Source organism: Filicampus tigris, chromosome 9 (assembly GCF_054856515.1).
Source record: "Filicampus tigris isolate MCC_2025a chromosome 9, RoL_Ftig_1.0, whole genome shotgun sequence".
Classification (NCBI taxonomy): Eukaryota; Metazoa; Chordata; class Actinopteri; order Syngnathiformes; family Syngnathidae; genus Filicampus; species Filicampus tigris.
This window is the reverse complement of record NC_141225.1, coordinates 1142037-1165203: the sequence shown is the minus strand read 5'-3', so window position 1 is coordinate 1165203 and position 23167 is coordinate 1142037. Positions and strand designations below refer to the sequence as shown.

The 23167-nt window shown below is 39.5% G+C and overlaps 1 protein-coding gene across 4 annotated transcripts; it reads left to right on the top strand.

Annotated features, from left to right (window-relative positions):
• The first annotated feature begins 1145 nt into the window (after positions 1 to 1145).
• Positions 1146 to 22453, top strand: pdrg1 (p53 and DNA-damage regulated 1). Of its 4 annotated transcripts, none has more exons than XM_086041441.1 (6): positions 1146 to 1475; positions 9593 to 9636; positions 20646 to 20706; positions 20792 to 20866; positions 20954 to 21034; positions 21812 to 22453. In XM_086041441.1, exons 2-6 carry the CDS (start codon positions 9598 to 9600, stop codon positions 21892 to 21894), a joined length of 339 nt encoding a protein of 112 aa, XP_085897567.1. In that variant the 5' UTR covers positions 1146 to 1475; positions 9593 to 9597; the 3' UTR covers positions 21895 to 22453. The 4 variants fall into 4 exon arrangements, with proteins under 4 accessions (XP_085897567.1, XP_085897566.1, XP_085897565.1 ...); XM_086041440.1 differs by having other exon boundaries at positions 1148 to 1475; positions 20646 to 20718; XM_086041439.1 differs by lacking the exon at positions 9593 to 9636 and having other exon boundaries at positions 1149 to 1475.
• Positions 22454 to 23167: the final 714 nt, after the last annotated feature.

Genomic DNA, 23167 nt, shown 5'->3' with positions numbered 1-23167 from the left:
CTGGACCACTACAGCAGAAATACGAGAGTTGTGTATGGTGCCTGTTTGGTACTATGGGGCTTGTTGACTACTTGCTGACTACTCTGGCTGCCTAAATCAGTATTATATATTCTGAAAACATTAGAGAACTGAAATATTGGTATTATTACATACCCAGATAAAATCAGAGGCTGTTGCAGCCTTATTTTTTAAAATTTTGCATAGGCGGAAATAACATTTTAAAATTTTGCTTGTGTATCTATTTCCACCAGAGTAATCTAGCAATATAAACATTATTTTAGAAAACACATTTGACATGTAATAGGCCTTAGCTTTCAGCAGGTACCAGAGTTATTCCTTATATTTATTTATTATTTATGTCTGTATTTATTAATACATGTATCACAGCCTTTTATTGTTTTTGTTCTATTCATTGTATTGTTTGTAAAGTGCTTTGTTACAGCTCTAGCTGTTATGATGTGCAATGTGTATTATGTTGTGCAACCACCTGACAAAATATAATTGAGTAAATTCAACCATAATTTTTTTCAATGTATCCCCATGAGATTATGCCAAGGTCTTAATTGTTTGAACAATATTTTTATATATCATCAGCTGTTAACTGCGTGTGTTAAATGGACCCCAGGTCTGGTCTGGTATTACAATACGGTGTTGACAGTAAACTATGTATATTTCAGGGGAATTTTATTTTGACATGTAGCATCAGATTTGGGTACCTCTTTTGGTGAAGACCTGCAGTGATCTAGTGTCCTCCACGACTAGTCTGGTGTTGATACCAATTGGACTATTTTGAATATCGTCGCTGTCATGTGAAAAACACTTATGTCCATTTTTTATTTACATTTTTTTACGTGAATGATGTTTCCGTGTTACAGACATCGCATTAACATGACAATTAGTTGTTTTTTTCAAAAACTGGACATACGTGTTTTTCACATGACAGCTAGGATATTTGAACTAAAGTACATTTAGTCATACGTGCATATTTCTTTTAATGCACATCAACATTCAAATTAACCTGTGTACATTCTCTCAGAAGCGTTATAACAGAGCGCTCATTTAACATATGGATTTCTAACCCGAAGCGTGGACGTCCAGGTCAACCTAGTGGGATGCTTTTATTTTGAAGGTGGCTTTTGTCGCTAGTCGGCCGTTTATTACCGTAATTCCTAGTATGAATGAAATTAGGGTCGGCTGATTTGACATCAGTGGAAAACGGCGCTAACGTGTTAACAGAGGGGCGATCACCAAGGAAGTTGCAATAAAGAAACGAGATTTGGCATGTTTTACAAGGATTGGCGGAGGCTTTGAATGTGCCTCATGGTGTGGCCTCCGTAGACCGCGGCCGTTGAGTACCTCGAAGAATGTCGATCCAGAATTGGGAAACTGCCATGGAGTCTGAATCTCACCACGTAGTGGAGTATTTGAAAGAGGTTGAGGAGGCAGCTGAAGAAGTCCTGACTACCAAACAACAGGTAAAAGTATTCTCACATGCGTCACACGAAAGTTAATTAAGCCTAAATGAATGTCGTTTACGTTAAGCGAGGCCAAAAGTCGTAAATGTGAAATTTGTTAAATATCTACGATATCCTTGTACAGTCAGCACAGTTCAGCAGAGTCATGGACTCTGTGGTTATGACGTAAAACGTAATTGAGTTAATTACGTAGCAAATAATTGCAGTTATTTCAGGTCCAATCCCAATACCCACACTACACCTTTAGGGGGGTAAAAGATTGTAATCTGGGTCCTCCGGTGGCATTCGCGCCTTCTAATGACGTCACTCTTTATAAAATACATCTGTAATATATTTCTTTGCCACCATGTTTGTTACCCCTGGCTGTTGTATTTTTATATTCAGAGTTACTAAATTAAAAAGGTGTTTTCGTGCCACATTGGCGAGGCAGCTCACACGTCACTTCCGTTTGTGCCGTTTGTGAAGAAACCGCTGCCTGTCTTGTGGAACAGCAGCGGAACGTTTGCGTTTCTCTTGTCGAACTGGCAACAATTTCGTGGTTGAATCGGGCTACAAGATAATTTGAAGTATTTCTTAATAAAACTTGTTTTCCCTCCGAATAACCATAAACCCCAATCCGATTACCAAACCCACTTTTTTTTTTTTTTTTTTTTATGTTAACACATTTTTTTTAATTAACAAATTGTACGTCACATAACATTACTTCACACGGAAGAGAAATACTACACAACAGACAGCAAATTTAACAGAGTGAAATTTTTTTATTTAAATTTAAATAAATAAATGCCAGGCATCCTAAATAAAAACTAAGACACATTGAAAACATTGAAATGAACACAATTTCAAAGTTTGAACAGCTTATTTGTACAACGAAATATAGAACGTAAGTAGATAAGATGGGTTTTGTTTTTGAAATTTTACATTCGTGAACTTAAAACTTTGTAAGAAACATTACAGGATTAATTAAATATTCAAATGACATGTCATAATTCAAAAAACACGTTCTGTAAACTAGAGAATGCAATTTCTGGAAAAATTGCGTGTGAAGGCGAAGGAAGCTGAAAAGAAACTGCGGAATGCGTTGGAATGAAGTTGAATAAAGTGGAATAAAGTTGAATGATACTGAATGAAGTTGAATACAGTGGAATGAACTCGATGAAAAATTGTGGAATGTTTTGGAATGAGGGGGAATCGATCCAACGGTGCCTGCACACAACTCCGCGTGTGTACCACAAGACCATCAAAGACCTAACTGGAAGGCTGTAAAACTGAAATGTTGAATGTGAAAGTGGGACTGAATGGCGAATGTAATGTTTTTTTTTTAAGGTTGAATAATTAGAATTTTGGGAAAGTATGAATAACAGGCGTGTTGAAAAGCTGAACCAACATGAGTTGAATGAAGATGAATGAAGATGAATGAAGTTTAATAATACTGAATGAAGTGGAATGTAGTTGAATGAAGTTGAAAGATCTCGAATGATGTACAATGGCTTGGACTGAGGACATAAAAAACAGAAGGGGAGCAAGAAAAGAGGAAGTAAGGAAACACTTAAATTCTGGGTCACTTCCAGGTCATTTGGGTCACTTCTGGGTCACTTCCGGTTGATTTCCGGGTCATTTTAGGTCAATTCCTGTTCATTTTCGGGTCATTTGGGTCACCTTGGGTTCATTTCCGGGTCAGTTGGGTCACTTCCGGTTCATTTCCGGGTCATTTGGGTCACTTCTGGTCCATTTCCGGGTCATTTGGGTCACTTCCTGTTGATTTTGGGTCCTCCCCAAGATCGCCGCTGCATTGGGAAAAACTCGGGGTGAGTATCCCCAGTCTAGCTAATGACCCTGCCCAAGATGGCCGCCGCACTGGGGAGACCTCGGGGTGAGTATGCCCAGTCTAGCTAATGTCCCTGTCCAAGATGGCTGCCGCACTGGGGAGACCTCAGGGTGAGTATCCCCAGTCTAGCTAATGTCCCTGTCCAAGATGGCCGCCGCACTGGGGAGACCTCGGGGTGAGTATCCCCAGTCTAGCTAACGTCATTGCCCAAGATGGCCGCCGCACTGTGGAGACCTCAGGGAGAGTATCCCCAGTCTAGCTAATGTCCCTGTCCAAGATGGCCGCCGCACCGGGGAGACCAAGGGTCAACAACACTGGTTCACTGGAAATGAATGGTGAATTTTTGTGTTTTTTTAAGTGAATGAGTTGAATGTGTGTGAAATAGGAATTTGAGGTGTGTTGAAAAGCTTGACCAATATGAGTCGAATGAGATAAATGTTGTGAATTTCAAATTGGAATGATGTAAATGTGAATTGTTGGAATATGGCAATGGGAATGAATGGTGTAATTTTGTGGTTTTTTTATGGGTGAATAAGTTGAATTTTTAGGAAGTAGGAATTGTGGGTGTGTTGAATAGCTTTTCCAATGTGAGTTGAATGAGTTGAATGTTGTGAATTTGAAAGTGGAATGGTGGAAATGGGAAATGTTGAAAGTGCCATTGGAAATGAATGTTTTTTTTGGGGGGTGAAAAATGGGAAATATTGGGGAAACGGTAAATTTGGGGAACGTAAAAAATACTACCCCGGAAGGCATGAATTTTCTAAATGTTTTGAAATTTGAATGAAGTGAATCGGGTGAAAAATGTGGAAGGAGTCGCACGCCAAAAAAATGGACTGGAATAATAATAATAAACTGTACGAATAACATATGTGTTAAGGTCTTCGCCTTCACACAATAAAGAATAGGAATAACATATGTGTGAAGGCCTTCGCCTTCACACAATAATAAACTATAGAAATAATAAACTATAGGAATAACATGTCAAGGCCTTCCTCTTCACACAACTAGAGAATGCAATTTCTGGAGAAATTGCGTGTGAAGGCGAAGGAAGCTGAAAAGAAACTGCAATGCATTGGAATGAAGTTGAATGATACTGAATGAAGTTGAATAAAGTGGAATAAAATCGAATGATTAGAATGTGAGTTAAATGGGCTGAAGGGATGTGCCATTGGGATTTTTTTTTTTAAGTTTGTTTAAAGGTTGAAGAATTTGAATTTTTTGGAAGGAGGAATTGTGGGTCATGTGGAATGTGAGTTGAATGAGCTGAATGTTGTGAATTTGAAATTGGAATGGTTTGAATGTCAAGTGTTAAATGTGCCATTGGGAATGAATGCTGAATTTTGTAATTGTTTTTTTAAGGTTGAATAATTTGAATTTTGGGGAAGTAGGAATTGTGTGTGATGTGTAATGTGAGTTGAATGAGCTGAATGAAGTTGAATGGCCCCCATGAGCAGGAATCGAACCACCGCGGCAGATGGGGAAGTGTTAAATGTCCCATTGGAAATGAATGGTTTTTTTTTTTTGCGGTGAAAAATTTTGAATTTTAGGGGAACCGTAAATGTTAGGGGCAAAAAAAATGGAAATTCTGATGGCATGAATTTTTCGAATAATTTGAAATTCGAATGGGGTGAATCGGATGAAGTATGTGGAAGTATTAGAACTTTGATTTGCCATTGAAAATGAATGTTTTTTTGGGGTGAAAAACAGGGAATTTTGGGGGAACCATAAAAGTTAGGGGGAAAACAAACGTACCCCCGGAAGCCGTGAATCTTTGTAATCCATTAAAGTTGGAATGGCGAGAATCGGGTGAAAACTGGAAGTAGAAGCACGCCAAAAAAGTGAGGAATAAAATAGAATCCATAAAAATAATAAAGTTGAAGGTGTACAATAACATATGTGTGAAGGCCTTCGCCTTCACACAACTAGAGAATGCAATTTCTGGAGAAATTGCGTGTGAAGGCGAAGGAAGCTGAAAAGAAACTGCAGAATGCGTTGGAATGAAGTTGAATAAAGTGTAATAAAGTTGAATGATACTGAATAAAGTGGGATGAAGTTTAATGAACTCTATGAAAAATTGTGGAATGTTTTGGAAGTTTAATGATCTCGAATGATGTACAATGGCCTGGACTGAGGACATAAAAAACAGAAGGGGAGAAAGAAAAGAGGAAGTATGGAAAAACGTAACTTCCGGGTCACTTCCAGGTCATTTGGGTCACTTCCGGTTGATTTCCGGGTCATTTTAGGTCAATTCCTGTTCATTTTCGGGTCATTTGGGTCACCTTGGGTTCATTTCCGGGTCATTTGGGTCACTTCCGGTTCATTTCCGGGTCATTTGGGTCACTTCCGGTTCATTTCCAGGTCATTTGGATCACTTCTGGTTCATTTCCGGGTCATTTGGGTCACTTCCGGTTCATTTCCGGGTCATTTGGGTCACTTCCGGTTCATTTCCCCTGAGTATCTCCAGTCTAGCTAATGTTCCTGTCCAAGATGTCGGCCGCACTGTGGAGACCAAGGGGCAATAACACTGGTCCACTGGAAATGAATGGTGAAATTGTGTGTTTTTAAGTGTGAATGAGAAAGTAGGAATTTGGGGGGTGTTGAAAAGCTGAATGTGAGTTGAATGACTTGAATTTGTGGGAATAGGGAAGGTGTAAATGTGAAAAGTTGAATGTTACAATGGAAATGAATGGTGAATAGTTGACTTTTTGTGGTTTTTTTTAAGTGTGAATGAGTTGAATGTGTGGGAAGTAGGAATTTTGGGGGTGTTGAAAAGCTGAATGTAAGTTGAATGAGTTGAATGACTTGAATTTGTGGAAATTGGAATGGTGTAAATGTGAAAAGTTAAATGTGCCAATGGAAATGAATGGTGAATAATTGTTTTTTTTTGTGGTTTTTTTAAGGGTGAATGAGTTGAATGTGTGGGAAATAGGAATTGTGGGGGTGTTGAAAAGCTGGATGTGAGTTGAATGACTTGAATTTGTGGAAATTGGGAAGGTGTAAATGTGAAAAGTTGAATGTTCCAATGCAAATGAATGGTGAATAATTGAATTTCTGTGGGTTTTTTAAGTGTGAATGATTTGAATGTGTCATAAGTAGGAATTTTGGGGGTGTTGAAAAGCTGAATGTGGAGCTGAATGAGTTGAATGACTTGAATTTGTGGAAATTGGAATGGTGTAAATGCGAAAAGTTAAATCTGCCAATGGAATTAAATGGTAAAAAACTATATTAGGCAGTAACAGTCAAAACCCTTTGATCTAAGCCACGCTGCAAGTCAAGGCCCGCGGGCCACATCCGGCCCGCAAGAAGGTTTTCTACGGCCCCTGAGATGATATTGCTTTATTATTAGATCCGGCCCGCAGACCGCAGCAAGCTGGTGTGGGTATTAGATGTGATTGGGTCCTTCACGAAGTCCGATGACGTCACGCTTTAAAATATATCGTAGCGTCTTCCAACAACACAGACGTAGTTTAATTACCACGTTTTTATTAGTACTACTGTGGGCCGCAGCCGACGCCAATACAGTACGACAACCGTTCAGTCATAAAAGTGCAACGGCTCTCCTTCTCCTTCTCTTCTCGCTTCCATCCCCTCCCATCCAGCGAGCTGCGCGATGCATTCACGAACCTCGGAAACACAACCAGGCAAAACACAAATTCGACCACAACACAGATAACCCAATTCGTTACACTATTTCTGTAATATATTTCATTCCATCTATGTTTGCCACCCCCTGGCTGTTGTGTTTGCTAAATATGAAATAAAATAACGAACATTACCGCTACTTTTGTAAGGATCGCCCTTCGGTTGTCTACGTGCTGACTAAAGCCGTCACTGTTTCAATCAATCAATCAATCAATCACATTTTATTTATATAGCACTTTTCATACATAAAAATGCAACTCAAAGTGCTTTAAAACATTCAAAGCAAAATATTTAAAAAAACAAAAATAAAATTATAATAAAAAATAAATAGATTAGAAAAAGAAAAAAAGAAAAAATCCGTTCATGCCCTCCCTCCCAACAAACCCAAGACAGATATCCATTAGTACATCAGCAATCATTCACACACACCCACACAAAGTGCACAACCTGATAAAATGTGTTAAAAAGACATGACAAGGCACAGAGAAACCATATGAGGAAAGGGTACCCAAGGGGAGCGCTCCGCGCCGAGGGGAATGACAGCCCACGGCCACGGGGGCGCCACCACCATAGAGGCCCGGATTAGACAGGCGGACCCCACACAAAGTGTAGAGGCCGCCGGCCGCCCAAACCCAAGGAGTCCCTGCGATGACAGCCCCCGCGGGAAGGGCAGCCACCCCTCCCTCAAAGCGGAGGCCCCCCCCATGAGGAAACACTGGAGCTAAAAGCTGACAACGGCAGAGAGCAACAAAACTAATAGACAGAACAGTAGTATAGTCTAAGAACTAAAATCAGTAAGATAAGATAAAAAATAATCTTCAATCAAAAGAAAAGATAAATTATTTAAAAGTTGTTGAAAGCCAAACTAAAAAGGTGTGTCTTGAGCCTCTTAAAAATATCAACAGCCTCTGCAGACCTGACGTCCTCTGGCAGGCTATTCCAAAGGTGAGGACCAAAATGGCTGAATGCAGCCTCGCCATGCATTTTGGTCCTCACCCTTGGAATAAATAAAAGGCTGGCGCCAGAGGACCTCAGGATCCGCGAGGGTTGGTATGATAAAAGCAAATCAGATAAATAAGATGGCCCAAGACCATTGACACATTTATAAACTAATTAAAGTACCTTAAAATCGATCCTGAAACACACAGGGAGCCAATGCAGCAATTTCAAAACTGGCGTAATGTGCTCCTGCCCTCTGGTTCTCGTCAGCACCCGAGCGGCTGAATTCTGCAGTAGTTGCAGTGGTGAAATGCTCTTTTTCGGGAGGCCAGAAAGCAGGGCATTACACGCGTTTCGTGGCTTTCAGAATCGGATTGTGGTGAAAGGTTATTCGGAGTGAAACACGCTTTATTAAGAAATACTTCATGTTAGAAAGCTCCCGTTGTTTTACTATTAGTAATTGTTGGCATTTGATAAATTCATTGAGTTTCGATGTAGTACTGAGATGTCCCACACTGTGAGCAGGCATTTAACTCTCCTCGAGCGCTAAGTGTTGATAGCAAGTGACTTTTTTTTTCCTTTTTCCTCCTTCGACACAGCTCGTAGTTTGTTCGTGCCAGCAAACTCAGTAGTTGCAGATTGCCCGTGTTTAACCACGTTTGTTGTTGTGTGTAAATGTTAAAAGGTGAGTTTAATCATTTAGATTCGTGTCCGGTAACTACTGTGCATAATAGCATAGATATGTTCTCATGAGTGATGTCACATTGAACACTAGTTAGTTATCTCGGCTAGTATGCTTACTATTCTAGTGATGAAACGTGTGAATGTGTATTGTATGTATTGTTTGGCTGTTTAATTCCTTGCTTACTACAGTGAATTGTAACGTTTAGGCATATTGTTAACTAATGGATGCGCAATGGATGATGTTGCTAGGTTATTCTTTGTCTGTGTTGTTGCAGACCATAATAAATAGACGTGTCAAGTGGAATACGGGCCTGTGTTTTCTGACAGGCGCACCTACATTCATTTCTGGAGACATCATACCAAACATATGATCCTGTCCGTTTTACTTGAGATTATGCACAGTTCATACAGTCTTGCAGCCCGAGTCAACAAGCAAATTGTTTCCAGTTTGGCAGGAGGAACACAAACGTTCCGCTGATCTTATTTCACATGACGGGCAGCGGCTTCTTCTCAGGTCATAAGCGGAAGTGACGTATGGGCTGCCTCGCAAAAGTAGCAGTAATGTACTTTATTTTATTTTTTATTTAGTAACTCCGAACATAAAAACACAACAGCCAGGGGGGTGACAAACATAGAGGCAATAAAATATATTACAGAAATATAAAGCGTGACATCATCAGCAGGTGCGAAAGACCCGATCCAATCTGGACATTTAAAAAAAATTCAATGAACCTTTTATCAGTCCGGCCCTCGGCTTGGAGCAAAGGTTTTTATTTGGCCCTCCGTCCATTTGACTTTGACACCCCTGATCTAGGCCATGATTTATGGCTTTTTTGATCAAAGGTCACAGTCATAAATATTATATTTGATTTTAATAGTTTTCGGACATCTGGAACTGCTAAAATTTAACTAGCGTACATCCTGGGGTCACTATTTTATGTGAAGTAGTTAAAAGGTCAAAGTAGTATATGTTAGGGTATGTTTGAACTTTATTTGATATATGTATTATGTTTTGTTTTAATAGATAGAATGTATCATCTTACCTTGGGAAGTGAGAAGGAGGAGGGGGTGAGCGTGCGCCCATGGAGGGAATGTAGAGTGAGAAGGATGAGGAGGAAGTGGTGAGCGCGCATCCATGGGGGTGAAGGTAGCATCCTTTCACGCACACACACCCACACACACACACACACACACACACACACACACACACACACACACACACACACACACACACACACACACACACATACTGTAAACAGAAGCAGAGGGTGTCCAGAAGGGTGGGGTACGTCTTGAAGAGTGGACAGCATGTTTTTTTATCTGTAAGATCATAAAAAAGGTGACTCCACAGTTTCCTTTCATGCACACACGAGGTGGTCTACCCCCAGTAAATAAGCAAAATGTGTTTTTTCGTAGGCTCATAAAAAAAGCTGACTCTAGGAATTGAACGTAAAATCAGTCAATGTGTTTTATAGGAGTCACAAATGCACGGGAGGGGTATCTTGAATTTGGTTTATGTCCAAGCATGACACCCGTTTTATGGTCGTTGGAGGACGGGGCTAGTTGGGGACATGTCTAGACAAATGGTCAAAGGCTGGGTGTTGGAAGGAAAAAATTAGAAACTGGTAAAAGGCTTTTAATCAGGTACAAAGTCATGAATAATTGTACAATTGTATATATTGTATGAGCGATCTATAAAATAATTTAAAAAGCATACATGTGATTCTGCTGTTGAGGGTTGGTGATAGGGTGTGATGATTATTCACGATGGGAGAATACTCTGCCTCTAAAGCGTGCTGAAAAAAACGGTCAAAAGCGTGTTTGTATGAACTTTAAAAACATTCGGAATAAAATTCAGACTAGTGTGAATGTGTGAAGGGACTAAACTAAAATGTTAGATTGATTTGTTTACCCTGTAGGGGTGTGGAAACAGAGATAGGGGCGTGGTTACCGGCAGCATGAAAGTTTGTATGCAACCTTCTTTTTGAAAAAAGAACGCGAACGGAGTACATCTGAGATGGGTTGAGGTAATTATTTTTATGTAACTATATTCTACAGGACATTGTTTAATGTTGTAGCTAAATTTTACAGACATGTTTGGATGCGTGGAGGTGTAGAATCATCGTGAGTTATTTTGGGATGGTACACTGCTGGATTTCGCTATAATAATCACATTCAGCGTAGTTTACTCAGTGAATGCCGCATAGCAAAGCTGAACAGAGTGCTTATGGAAACAATCTTTCCAATACCGTTTTTGTTTTTACACCGTTGACTACAATTACCATGGACAAAATATCAGTTCCAATATTTTTAATAAAAAAATCTTATTGATAGAAATATTGATCAAGGGTAGTGATCTCCCACCATCGTCAAAACATTTAATATTGTAGCCCGCACAATATATTAAATATGCTCATAATTTAACTTTACCAGCTGCAGTATGGTAGCAAATATTGCATTTTACATGCGTTGAAATCATTATTAAATCAATTCATCACTGATTTAAAAAATAAAGTAACTTAAACATGAGTAATGCATTACTCTACAAATACAGTAATATTGAAAAGAAAGGTATGACTTCCACACGCAAGTAACTGTAGTAATATATCACATTTTGGAAGTAACTTACCCAACTCTGGTCATTAAAGATTATTCCCGCTGTCATCCGTGATTTAGTCTGAAGATGTCAACATCAATTTATCCAACTATTTTAGTGTATTAAGAGAAATTCTGGTATGCAACGACACGAAGGTTAATGAATTCAAATACGGATGATTGTATATATACTTGATTTAACCTGAGTGTAGCAAAAAACTGTGCTGTTTTATCTTAAACCAATAAGGCCTAAAGCGTCTGGCTCAACAGCTCCCCAAAACCGGCGGTCGTCTTTGGAATTACCCTTGAAAACCTGAAGTTTTCCCAGAAATTTAACACCTACAATATAATGAATAATGAAAAGACCAGTTAGCATTAGCAATTTGTAAAATGCCACTAGTTACATGCAAAAAGACGTACAATTGAATGGACTTACTTGTAGGTGTTACAGTTCTAGGATATGAGTACAGCACAAAAGTTGGCCTCCATATCACAGCACAACTAGTGTTTGGTACAAACTTCCTAAAGCAAATGACAAAAGTTAGATCTTCACGTATCATGGCTAAAGAGCAAAGAAAGTACCAAGTACTAACAACATCTGCCTCTTCCGAGTTTCTGAAGATGATAAAACAGGTCATTGGAGCGAGACGCTATATTTACACGTAGTTATATGTATTTATCAAGGTTCACGTATATACGCTCTGTCCTTGTATTTGTTATCGACGCAATCACAGAGGAATCGAAGTGATTTACCCCTGTGGGAGTATTAACGATGACCTGGTGCTTTAACCCATTACTGACAGGACCGCAGCCATTTTTAAAATTATTTAATTCTCTGTCTCTTAACCAATGAAATGCATCAGAAGAGACATGCGACAAAGTCAACGGAGGATATGCGGAATTTTTTCGAGCAGTAATGGCGGCGTAATTGATCGCGTGAGCTCTTAAATGAGTAACGGCGGTGATATAGACGACGTGATTGTGGACTTTGAACCAGTCAAACGTGATATATGGTTAAGATATAGGTTTGTAGATAATGACAATATCGACGTCTTTGTAACAGAAAAGAGAACGGTAATTATCACTCGATAATCTTAAAATTAAACTTAGTGCTTCTCTTGCACTGACACATTAATTTTACATCTTTGATTGAAACAGTAAATATGAATAAGCTCGATTCCGCGTGAAAGCCACATGTCTAAGTTCTCAAATTCTTTTGGAATTATGTTTCTGTCGTCTGCTACAGAAGCTGAGATATTAATTATTTTGTAGGTGTTGAATTTCTGGGAAAACTTCAGGTTTTCAAGGGTAATTTCAAAGACGACCGCCGGTTTTGGGGAGCCGTTGAGCCAGACGCTTTAGGCCTTATTGGGTTAATAAGATAAGACAGCACACAGTTTTTTGCTACACTCAGGTTTAATCAAGTATATATACAATTATCCGTATTTGAATTCATTAACCTTCGTGTCGTTGCATACCAGAATTTCTCTTTATACACTAAAATAGTTGGATAGATTGATGTTGACATCTTCAGACTAAATCACGGATGACAGCGGGAATAATCATTAATGACCAGTGTTGGGCAAGTTACTTCCAGAATGTGATATATTACTACAGTTACTTGCGTGTGGAAGTAATACCTTTCTTTACACTATTACTGTATTTGTAGAGTAATGCGTTACTCATGTTTAAGTTAGCTTTCTTTTTTAAATCGGTGATTAATTTATTTAATAATGATTTCAACGCATGTAAAATGCAATATTTGCTATCATACTGCAGCTGGTAAAGTTAAATTGTGAGCATATTTAATATATAGTGCGGGTTACAATATTAAATGTTTTGATTCTATGGTGGGAGATCACTACCCTTGATCAATATTTCTATCAATAAGATTTTTTTATTGAAAATATTGGAACTGATATTTTGTCCGTGGTAATTGTAGTCAATGATGTAAAAACAAAAACGGTATTGGAAAGATTGTTTCCATAAGCACTCTGTTCAGCTTTGCGATGCAGCATTCACTGAGTGAACTACGCTGAATGTGATTATTATAGCAGTGTAAATCCAGCAGTGTACCATCCCAAAATAACTCACGATGATTCTACACCTCCACGCATCCAAACATATCTGTAAAATTTAGTTACAACATTAAAGCGGAAGTCAACCCAAACATATTTTTTTCAAGAATATGTTCCCAGCAAGCCCACGAGTTGAAACAGGACATTCTGATTCATTTTGCATTTGTGGAATATAAATTAAGCAGCAAAATGCACTCGTTTTTAGCCATCTCTGGCGGCGGCCATTTTGTCTTCTGTCGACCGAAAATGACATCACAACTGCTCACAACGACCAATCACGGCTGACCTGTTTTCTGAATCTGAGCCGTGATTGGTCGTTGTGAGCAGTTGTGAAGTCATTTTCAGTCGACAGAAGACAAAATGGCCGCCCCCAGAGATGGCTAAAAACTAGTGGATTAACACTTATTCCACAAACGCAGTATTTATCAGAATGCCCTGTTTCAACTAGTGGGCTTGCATAGAATATATTCCTCAAGAAAAATGTCCTGTAGAATATAATTACATAAAAATAATTACCTTAACCCATCTCAGATGTACTCCGTTCGCGTTCTTTTTTCAAAAAGAAGGTTGCATACAAACTTTCTCGCCGCCGGTAACCACGCCCCTATCTCTGTTTCCACACCCCTACAGGGTAAACAAATCAATCTAACATTTTAGTTTAGTCTCTTCACACATTCACACTAGTCTGAATTTTATTCCTAATGTTTTTAAAGTGGTTTTCTCCTGGTACTCCGGTTTCCTCCCACATTCCAAAAACATGCATGGTAGGTTGATTGGACACTCTAAATTGCCCCTAGGTGTGATTGTGGGTGTGGATGTTTGTCTCTGTGTGCCCTGCGATTGGCTGGCAACCAATTCAGGGTGTACCCTGCCTACTGCCCGAAGACAGCTGGGATAGGCTCCAGCACGCCTGCGACCCTTGTGAGGATAAGCGGTATAGGTAATGGATGGATGGATGTTTTTAAAGTTCATACAAACACGCTTTTTACGTTTTTTTTCAGCGCGTATTAGAGGCAGAGTATTCTCCCATCGTGAATAATCATCACACCCTATCACCAACCCTCAACAGCAGAATCACAGGTATGGTTTTTAAATTATTTTATAGATCGCTCATACAAACTATACAATGGTACAATTATTCACAACTTTGTACCTGATTAAAAGCTTTTTACTAGTTTCTAATTTTTTCCTTCCAACACCCAGCCTTTGACCATTTGTCTGGACATGTCCCCAACTTGCCTCGTCCTCCCACGACCATAAAATGGGTGTCATGCTTGGACATAAACCAAATTCAAGATACCCCTCCCGTGCATTTGTGACTGCCATAAAACACATTGATTTTATGTTCAAATCCCGGAGTCAGCTTATTTTTTGAGCCTACAAAAAAAAACACATGTTGCTTTTTTACTGGGGGTAGGCCACCTCGTGTGTGCGTGAAAGGAAACATCTACCTGTTTAGAATCCTGAACGCTCAAATTCCTGGAGTCACCTTTTTTTTATGATCTTACAGATAAAAACACATGCTGTCCACTCTTCAAGACATACCCCCACCCTTCTGGACACCCTCTGCTGCTGTTTACAGTGTGTGTGTGCGTGTGTGTGTGCGTGAAAGGATGCTACCTTCACCCCCATGGATGCGTGCTAATTTAAATTTTAGCACTTCCAGATGTCCGGAAACTATTAAAATCAAATATGATATTTATGACTATGACCTTTGATAATAAAAAAGCCATAAATCATGGCTTAGATCAAAGGGTTTTGACTGTTACTGCCTAATATAGTTTTTTACTATTCATTTCCATTGGCAGATTTAACTTTTCGCATTTACACCACTCCAATTTCCACAAATTCAAGTCATTCAACTCATTCAGCTCACATTCAGCTTTTCAACACCCCCAAAATTCCTACTTCCCACACATTCAACTCATTCACACTTAAAAAACCCACAAAAATTCAACTATTCACCATTCATTTCCATTGGAACATGTAACTTTTCACAATTACACCTTCCCAATTTCCACAAGTTCAAGACATTCAACTCATTCAACTCACATTCAGCTTTTCAACACCCCCAAAATTCCTACTTTCCACACATTCAACTCATTCACCATTCACATTCAAAAGAAAAATTTCCAGTGGACCAGTGTTATTGCCCCTTGGTCTCCCCAGTGCCATCTTAGGCAGAGACGTTAGCTAGACTGGGGATACTCACACCGAGGTCTCCCCAGTGCGGCGGCCATTTTGGGCAGGGACGTTAGCTAGACTAGGGATACTCACCCCGAGGTCTCCCCAGTGCGGCGGTCATCTTGGGCAGGGACGTTAGCTAGACTGGGGATACTCACCCCGAGGTCTCCCCAGTGCGGCGGTCATCTTGGGCAGGGATGTTAGCTAGACTGGGGATACTCACCCCGAGGTCTCCCCAGTGCGGCGGCCACCTTGGGCAGGGACATTAGCTCGACTAGGGATACTCACCCCGAGGTCTCCCCAGTGTGGCGGCCATCTTGGACAGGGACATTACATAGACTGGGGATACTCACCCCGAGGTCTCCCCAGTGCGGTGGCCATCTTGGGCAGGGACATTAGCAAGACTGGGGATACTCACCCCGATGTCTCCCCAGTGCGGCGGCCATCTTGGGCAGGGACATTAGCTAGACTGTGGATACTCACCCCGCGGTCTCCCCAGTGCGGCGGCCATCTTGGGCAGGGACATTAGCTAGATTGGGGATACTCACCCGGATGTCTCCGCAGTGCGGCGGCCATCTTGGTCAGAGATATTAGCTACACCCATGATTCTCGCCCCTCAGCCAGCCCCAGTAAGGCGGCAGTCTTGGAGAGGGACATGAGCTACAGTGAGCATTCTGGCCCCTTGGCCTTCCCTGGTGTGGCGGCCATATTGTTCTAAAGTATTGGAACACCCCGATTTTTCATCCCCAGGCATCCCTAGTGAACCGGCCATGTTGTCAAAAGTATTGGGACACCCCGATTTTTCTTTCCCCGGTGTTCCTAATGAAGCGGCCATGTTGTTCAAAAGTATTGGGACACCCCGATATTTCATCCCCAGGCGTCCCTAATGAAGCGGCCATGTTGTCAAAAGTATTGGGGCACCCTGATTTTTCATCCGACGGTGTCCCGAATGAAGCAGCCATGTTGTTCAAAAGTATTGGGACACCCAGAATTTTCATCCCCAGGTGTCCCTAATAAAGCAGCCATGTTGTTCAAAAGAATTGGGACACCCAGAATTCTCTTTCCCAGGTGTCCCTAATGAAGCCGCCATGTTGTTCAAAAGTATTGGAACACCCCAATTTTTCATCCCCAGGTGTCCCTAATGAAGTGGCCATTTTGTTAAAAAATATTGGGACACCCCGATTTCTCTTCCGCAGGTTCCGTCCTTCCCGAGATTCCGTGTTTCCTTCCTTCCTTGCTTCCTAGTGTCCTTTCTTTCTCATTTCTTTGCCTCATCCTTTCTTTTCAAGTCAAATCAAATTTATTTATATCGCCCTTATTCACAAGAAAGTCTCAAAGGGCTTCACATATGCACCAGATCATATACACGACATCCCCTGATCTTAACCCCCAGGAGGGCAAGGAAAAACTAAAATAAAAACATCTGGGGAAAAGTGAGAAACCTTGAGAAGGGACCACAGATGGGGGAATCCCCCTTCCAGGATGATCAGGATCAGCAATGGATGCCGAGTAGGCAACATTGAACACACATTATAGTACTATACATGATTTGTTAAAGTGATATGATAGTTAATCAAATGAAGTGCTGCAGGAAGATGACATCGGTGAGGTGAGCAGGGGTCCAATGGTCAATGTAGAAATCTCCATAGCAGCGCCTCCGAGGATGTGGTCAGCCTCCACTCTTGTAGTAGTCAGTTGCTGTTGGATCGAACAGCAACCTCCAATTCGGTCGTCATCACCTAGTTCCCAAGCCTGGGAAAAGGGGGCAGAAAAAGAATAGAAGCAGCAGTAAAGAGGTAAAAAAAAAACAGTTCAACTAAATGCAGAATCGTACAAGTCTTAAGTCGTGTTTTAAACATTTCTACTGAGGTAGTACCTCTAATATCCGCGGGTAGGGCATTCCAAAGCATCGGTGCCCGAATAGAAAACGCTCTGGAGCCTGCGAACTTCTACTTGGCTCTAGGGATCACTAAAAGGCCGGCACTTTGTGACCGAAGGATTCGGCTCGGAACATATGGTATCACTAAGTCGACGAGATAGGAAGGTGCTAAGCCGCGCAGTATTTGTAGGTAAGTAGCAAAACCTTGAAATCGCATCTCAAGTGGACTGGGAGCCAATGCAAATTGGCTAATATCGGAGTAATATTATTGAACTTTCTTGTCCTTGTCAAGAGTCTTGCTGCGGCATTTTGGACTAACTGCAGACTTTTAATACTAGACATGGGAAGACCAGAAAGCAAAACGTTACAATAATCGAGGTGAGACGTAACAAACGCGCGGATTAAAATTTCTGCATCACTGATGGACAGAATTGGACGAATTTGAGCAATATTACGGAGATAGAAAAATGCAGTTCTAGTAATATTCTTAATGTGCATTTGAAAAGACAGAGTTGGGTCGAATATAACACCAATTTCTTCCTATTATTTTGTATTCTTATTTTGTGTTCTTTCTTGCTTGTTTTCCTTGCCATCCTGGTTCCTTGCTTCCTCCCTTCCTTTGATTCCATCATTCTTTGTGTTCCTTATTTTTTTCCTGACTTTCTTCCTTCATTGCTTCCTTCCTTTCCCTTTTCTTGTTTCCCTTCAGAGTTTTTTCAAGGTCATTCAACTTCATTCCAATGCATTCTGAGGTTTCCATACAGCTTCCTTCGCCTTCACACCTAATTTCTCCAGGAATTGCATTCTCTAGTTATTGTGTGAAGGCGAAGGCCTTAACACATACATTATTCCTACACTTTAAACTTATTATTATTCTATGTTATTCCGACCACTTTTTCGGTGTGCGACTCCTTCCACATTTTTCATCCGATTGACTTCATTCACGTTTCAAAACATTCAGAAAATTCATGCCTTCCGGGATAGTATTTTTTTTCGTTCCCCAAATTTATCGTTTCCCCAATATTTCCCGTTTTTCACCACAAAAAAACCCATTCATTTCCAATGGCATATTTAACATTTCACATTTCCATCATTACAATTTAAAATTCACAAGATTCAACTCATTCAACTCACATTGGTAAAGCTTTTCAACACACCCACGATTCCTACTTCACAAAAATTCAACTTATTCACCCGTAAAAAAAACACAAAATTCCACCTTTCATTCCCATTGCCATATTCAACAATTCACATTTACATCCATCATTCCAATTTGAAATTGACAACATTCATCTCATTCAACTCATATTGGTCAAGCTTTTCAACACACCCCAAATTCCTATTTCTCACACATTCAACTCCTTCACCCTTAAAAAACCCACAAAAATTCAGCGATTCACCATTCATTTCCATTGGCACATTCAACTTTTCACATTGACACCATTCCAATTTACACAAATTCGAGTCATTTAACTCATTCAGCTCACATTCAACTTTTCAACACCACCAAAATTCCTACTTCCCACACTTTGAACTCATTCACACTTAAAAAACCCACAAAAATTTAACTATTCACCATTCATTTCCATTGGCAGATTTAACTTTTCTCATTTACACCATTCCAATTTCCACAAATTCAAGTCATTCAACTCATTCAGCTCACATTCAGCTTTTTCAACACTCCCAAAATTCCTACTTCCCACACATTCAACTCATTCACATTTAACAAACCCACAAAAATTCAACTATTCACCATTCATTTCCATTGGAACATTCAACTTTTCACATTTATACCGTACCAATTTCCACAGATTCAAGTCATTCAACCCACATTCAGCTTTTCAACACCCCCAAAATTCCTACTTTCCACACATTCAACTCATGCACTTCAAAAACCCACAAAAAAATCAACTATTCACCATTCATTTTCATTGGAACGTTCAACTTTTCACATTTACACCATTCCAATTTACACAAATTCGAGTAATTCAACTCATTCAGCTCACATTTAACTTTTCAACACCACCAAAATTCCTACTTCCCACACTTTCAACTCATTCTCCCTTTAAAAACCCCACAAAAATTCCACTATTAACCATTGATTTCCATTAGAACATTCTACTTTTCAAATTAACACCTTCCCAATTTCCACAAATTCAAGTCATTCAACTCATTGAGCTCACATTCAGCTTTTCAACACCCCCAAAATTCCTACTTTCCACACATTCAACTCATTCACACTTAAAGAACCCACAAAAATTAAAGTATCCACCATTCATGTCGACTGAAAATGACATCACAACTTTTCAAGTTTCAGGTAACGACCAATCAAGGCTCTGCTCCAGAAAACAGGTCAGCTTTGATTGGTTGTTACCTGTGTCCTGAGCAGTTGTGATGTCATTTTCAGTCGTCAGAAGTGACAAAATGGCCGCCCCCAGAAATGGCTAAAAACGGGTGGATTAACTCTTATTCCACAAACGCAATGTTTATCAGAATGCCTTGTTTCAACTAGTGGGCTTGCATAGAACATATACTTGAAAAAAATATGTTTGGGTTGACTTCGACTTTAAACTAAGATTAATTGACTATGGTTTATGTTAAATGAGGTCTACACATACCAACTGGTGCGAATTTAAGCAGACCACTCCTTTTATTCAAGTTTCATTACATTAGGACCCTACTCCATGTCAGCATTCCTTAGAGATGCTTAATTGTACTCAATTATTTTATAGTATCGTAAAAAGATTTGTAATTCTACAACCATTAGGGGTGTGCATCTCTCCATAAAATACGATTCAATATGGTTTTCGGGACGTGGCAAATGATTGAAGGACAGTTCAATTTGAAAGTTAAACAATTTGGTTCGGCTCAGTGGGATTATGATTCGATTCGATATGGTACAACTCAGTTCGAGAGGGTATAGTGCAATGACATTTGTTACCATTTTACATACATTTAAATGAACTAGTCAGTACTGTAAATGTGCCACTTTCTTCAAAAACATATCTCTCCCATGGAAGACAATTCGATACGTATTGGGATATATTTCAAAGTGGAACCATTCGATTCGATGCACTTGAATCTTTCTATCAAAGAAATGATTTTCCGATTCAAACATTTTTTTTGTTAGGGCTGGATTAAAAAAAAAAAATCAATTGATCAAATAAAATCAAGTTTCCTTTTCATAGCTCAATGTCGATTCATAAAACCATAAATTGATTCTTCAATTTTTTTTTAGATTGATTCTTCAATCTTTTTTTAGTTTAAATGTTTATTCTTAGCCTGTTTTTCACATAATTCTGTGATCTTTTCTTTTGTTACTTTGTGTGTTTGTCTCTAAGATAATTGACCTGGACATGAAGGGAAACAGAAACAGAGAAGCACTGAATGCACTGAAGAATGGTATGTGTTCAGGTTAGTAATGCCATTATTTAAAAGTTCACACGATACGTAATGGCAATGACTGACTAATTCCCGTCACTTGCAGAAAAGGTGAAGGTTTGCTTTGGAAATATGTTCATCAAATTCCCCAAGTCCAAGGCAAGAGAAATGATTCAGAAAGGTAAAATCATTTCAACCATGTGTAACTGTCAAACTGTATGTAGGCCTGTTTGTCCTGAATATGAAATTGTGTTTTGCTTATATGTAGACCAGGAACAGCTGGACAGTGAACTAAAACACCTCCACAAAGGACTGAAAGCAAATGTCAATCATCTAAATGAGACGCAAGGTAAGAAAAGCATATCCAGTTTCTTATTTACAGCAGGGGCGGAGCCAGAACGTGGCTAATGGGTGGGCCTGGAAAAATCAGGGTGGGCCTGAATATTTCTCTCACTGAGCACAATCCTCCTGTCCCGACGCATCGTATATTCAAATAAAATGACAACTGAATAATATGAAGTTCAGATCTTCCTTAGACAACCACAATTATGCCATTCTTAATATTCAATAAAATTAAAAAAACACATGCACACACAAGGAAACACAAATTCAAAAATAATGTAACCTCCTCAGGCTTAGTGTCCTAATATGTGGACACTACTTTATAGCTCTTGTGTCCACAGGTGTGTGCAGTGTGGAACTGTGGGTGTTTTGGACACATATGTGGGCACTTACACTGCCATCTTGTGGTCTCAGAAGAGTATTGCATACTACAGTCAAAATACAGTATATAAAATACAGTACAACATAATACAAAAAACTAAAAGACGATGCTTAGTTTTTCATGTAAAAATACATGTAAAAAAACAGCTTGGGCCTTAGGAGATTAATAATAATTTACTAAAAATTTAAAAGTTTGAATTTCACTGGGTGGGCAGTGTGTCAATCTGGCCCAGGCCCACCCATGGCTCTGCCCCTGATTTACAGTCATGTAGGACAACATTATACTCTCCTAATGAAATACAGCCCCCACAACAAAGTGGCAATTTTCTATTTCCCCAAAAAGCAATGAGGCGTTTTCTTTCTTAGTTGTGTGACCGAGGTGCTTTTCTTTGTCTTTTTGCAGGAAAGCCTGAGCTGAGTGGCTACAACCTTTTACCACTGTCCACTGATGAACTGAAAACCATTACGAGTACATTAAAACGCTGATATCAGATCCTACATAGCTACACATCTTGGTTTCATGTGCTTAGATGTTCCCTGTATGTAGCGCTGTCCTGATTACTTCAGATTTCTGAAATAAGGCTGTTCACTGCTTCTCTTGATCCAGTAGTGTTGGTTAATCTTAAATCACAGGTGTCAAACTCAAGGCCCGGGGGCCAGATCAGACCCACAACATCTTTTGATGCTGAAGGCAAATCATGTTTATTGACTCGATGTGTTTCTTTGAAATTGTCTTCACTGTTAACACAACATATGAGATATTGCAAGCATTTGTTACAAATCCCTCCTTTAAAATACATTGAAAAACATTTTGCAGCGGATTTTGATTTGAAAACTAGTTATCCATCAAATTGTTGGGTATATGTGATAATATAAGGCGATCATACTGTACATTTGTATGGGTTCACAGTCGTAACGGCCCTCTGAGGGACACCACAACTATGATGTGGCCCGTGACAAAAATGAGTTTGACACCCCTGTCATAAATCATTCATGTTGTGGCTAATATCTTCTATATTACTGTAATAAACACTGGAAACAGCAAGTATTGTCTTTCTAGTTTCACTTCACGCATGAAAGTGGATGTTGCAGCTGCTTGCAATTTGCTACACACAATGTCCTCTTGTTAGCAGTGGAGGCACTAAGGAGCACTAAGTTGTTCTGGTCAATTTTCATGGCTGTAGAAAATATGTATGAATGTGGATTTGGTGTCAAATTTCTTTTTATACGTGTTCATTTTAAAGACAGTGTAACTGTCTGTGTGACATTGTAGACTAATATTTCCTGTAAAATTGAAAAAAGAAAAAAAGACATTGCTGCATCTAATAACATTGCGCAAGAAGGCATTACCATATTTTGGATGTGGTGGGATTTTTAAATTTTTTACGTTCTTTCTCTCATGCATGCCAGTTGATTCATTCATTCACTCTTTGTCTTATCCAAGGTCGGGTTGCAGTAGTGTTGTCAGATACCAAAATTTTGACTTTGATGCTATACCTACTTTAAATACCTTGATACCGGTACTGTAACAAAGGCAAAACCTTAAAACATCCGTAAAAAAAATGAAATAATAGCTAACAGCTAACGAACTTCACATTTGTTTTCTTTGTATTCATGAAAAAAAAAACACTCTAACGATAGTAATTAGAATACATATGATAGCATCAAAAATACATTTTGAAACACTTAAAGTGGAAGTCAACCCAAACATTTTTCAATAATATGTTCCCAGCAGGCCCACCAGTTGAAACACAGCATT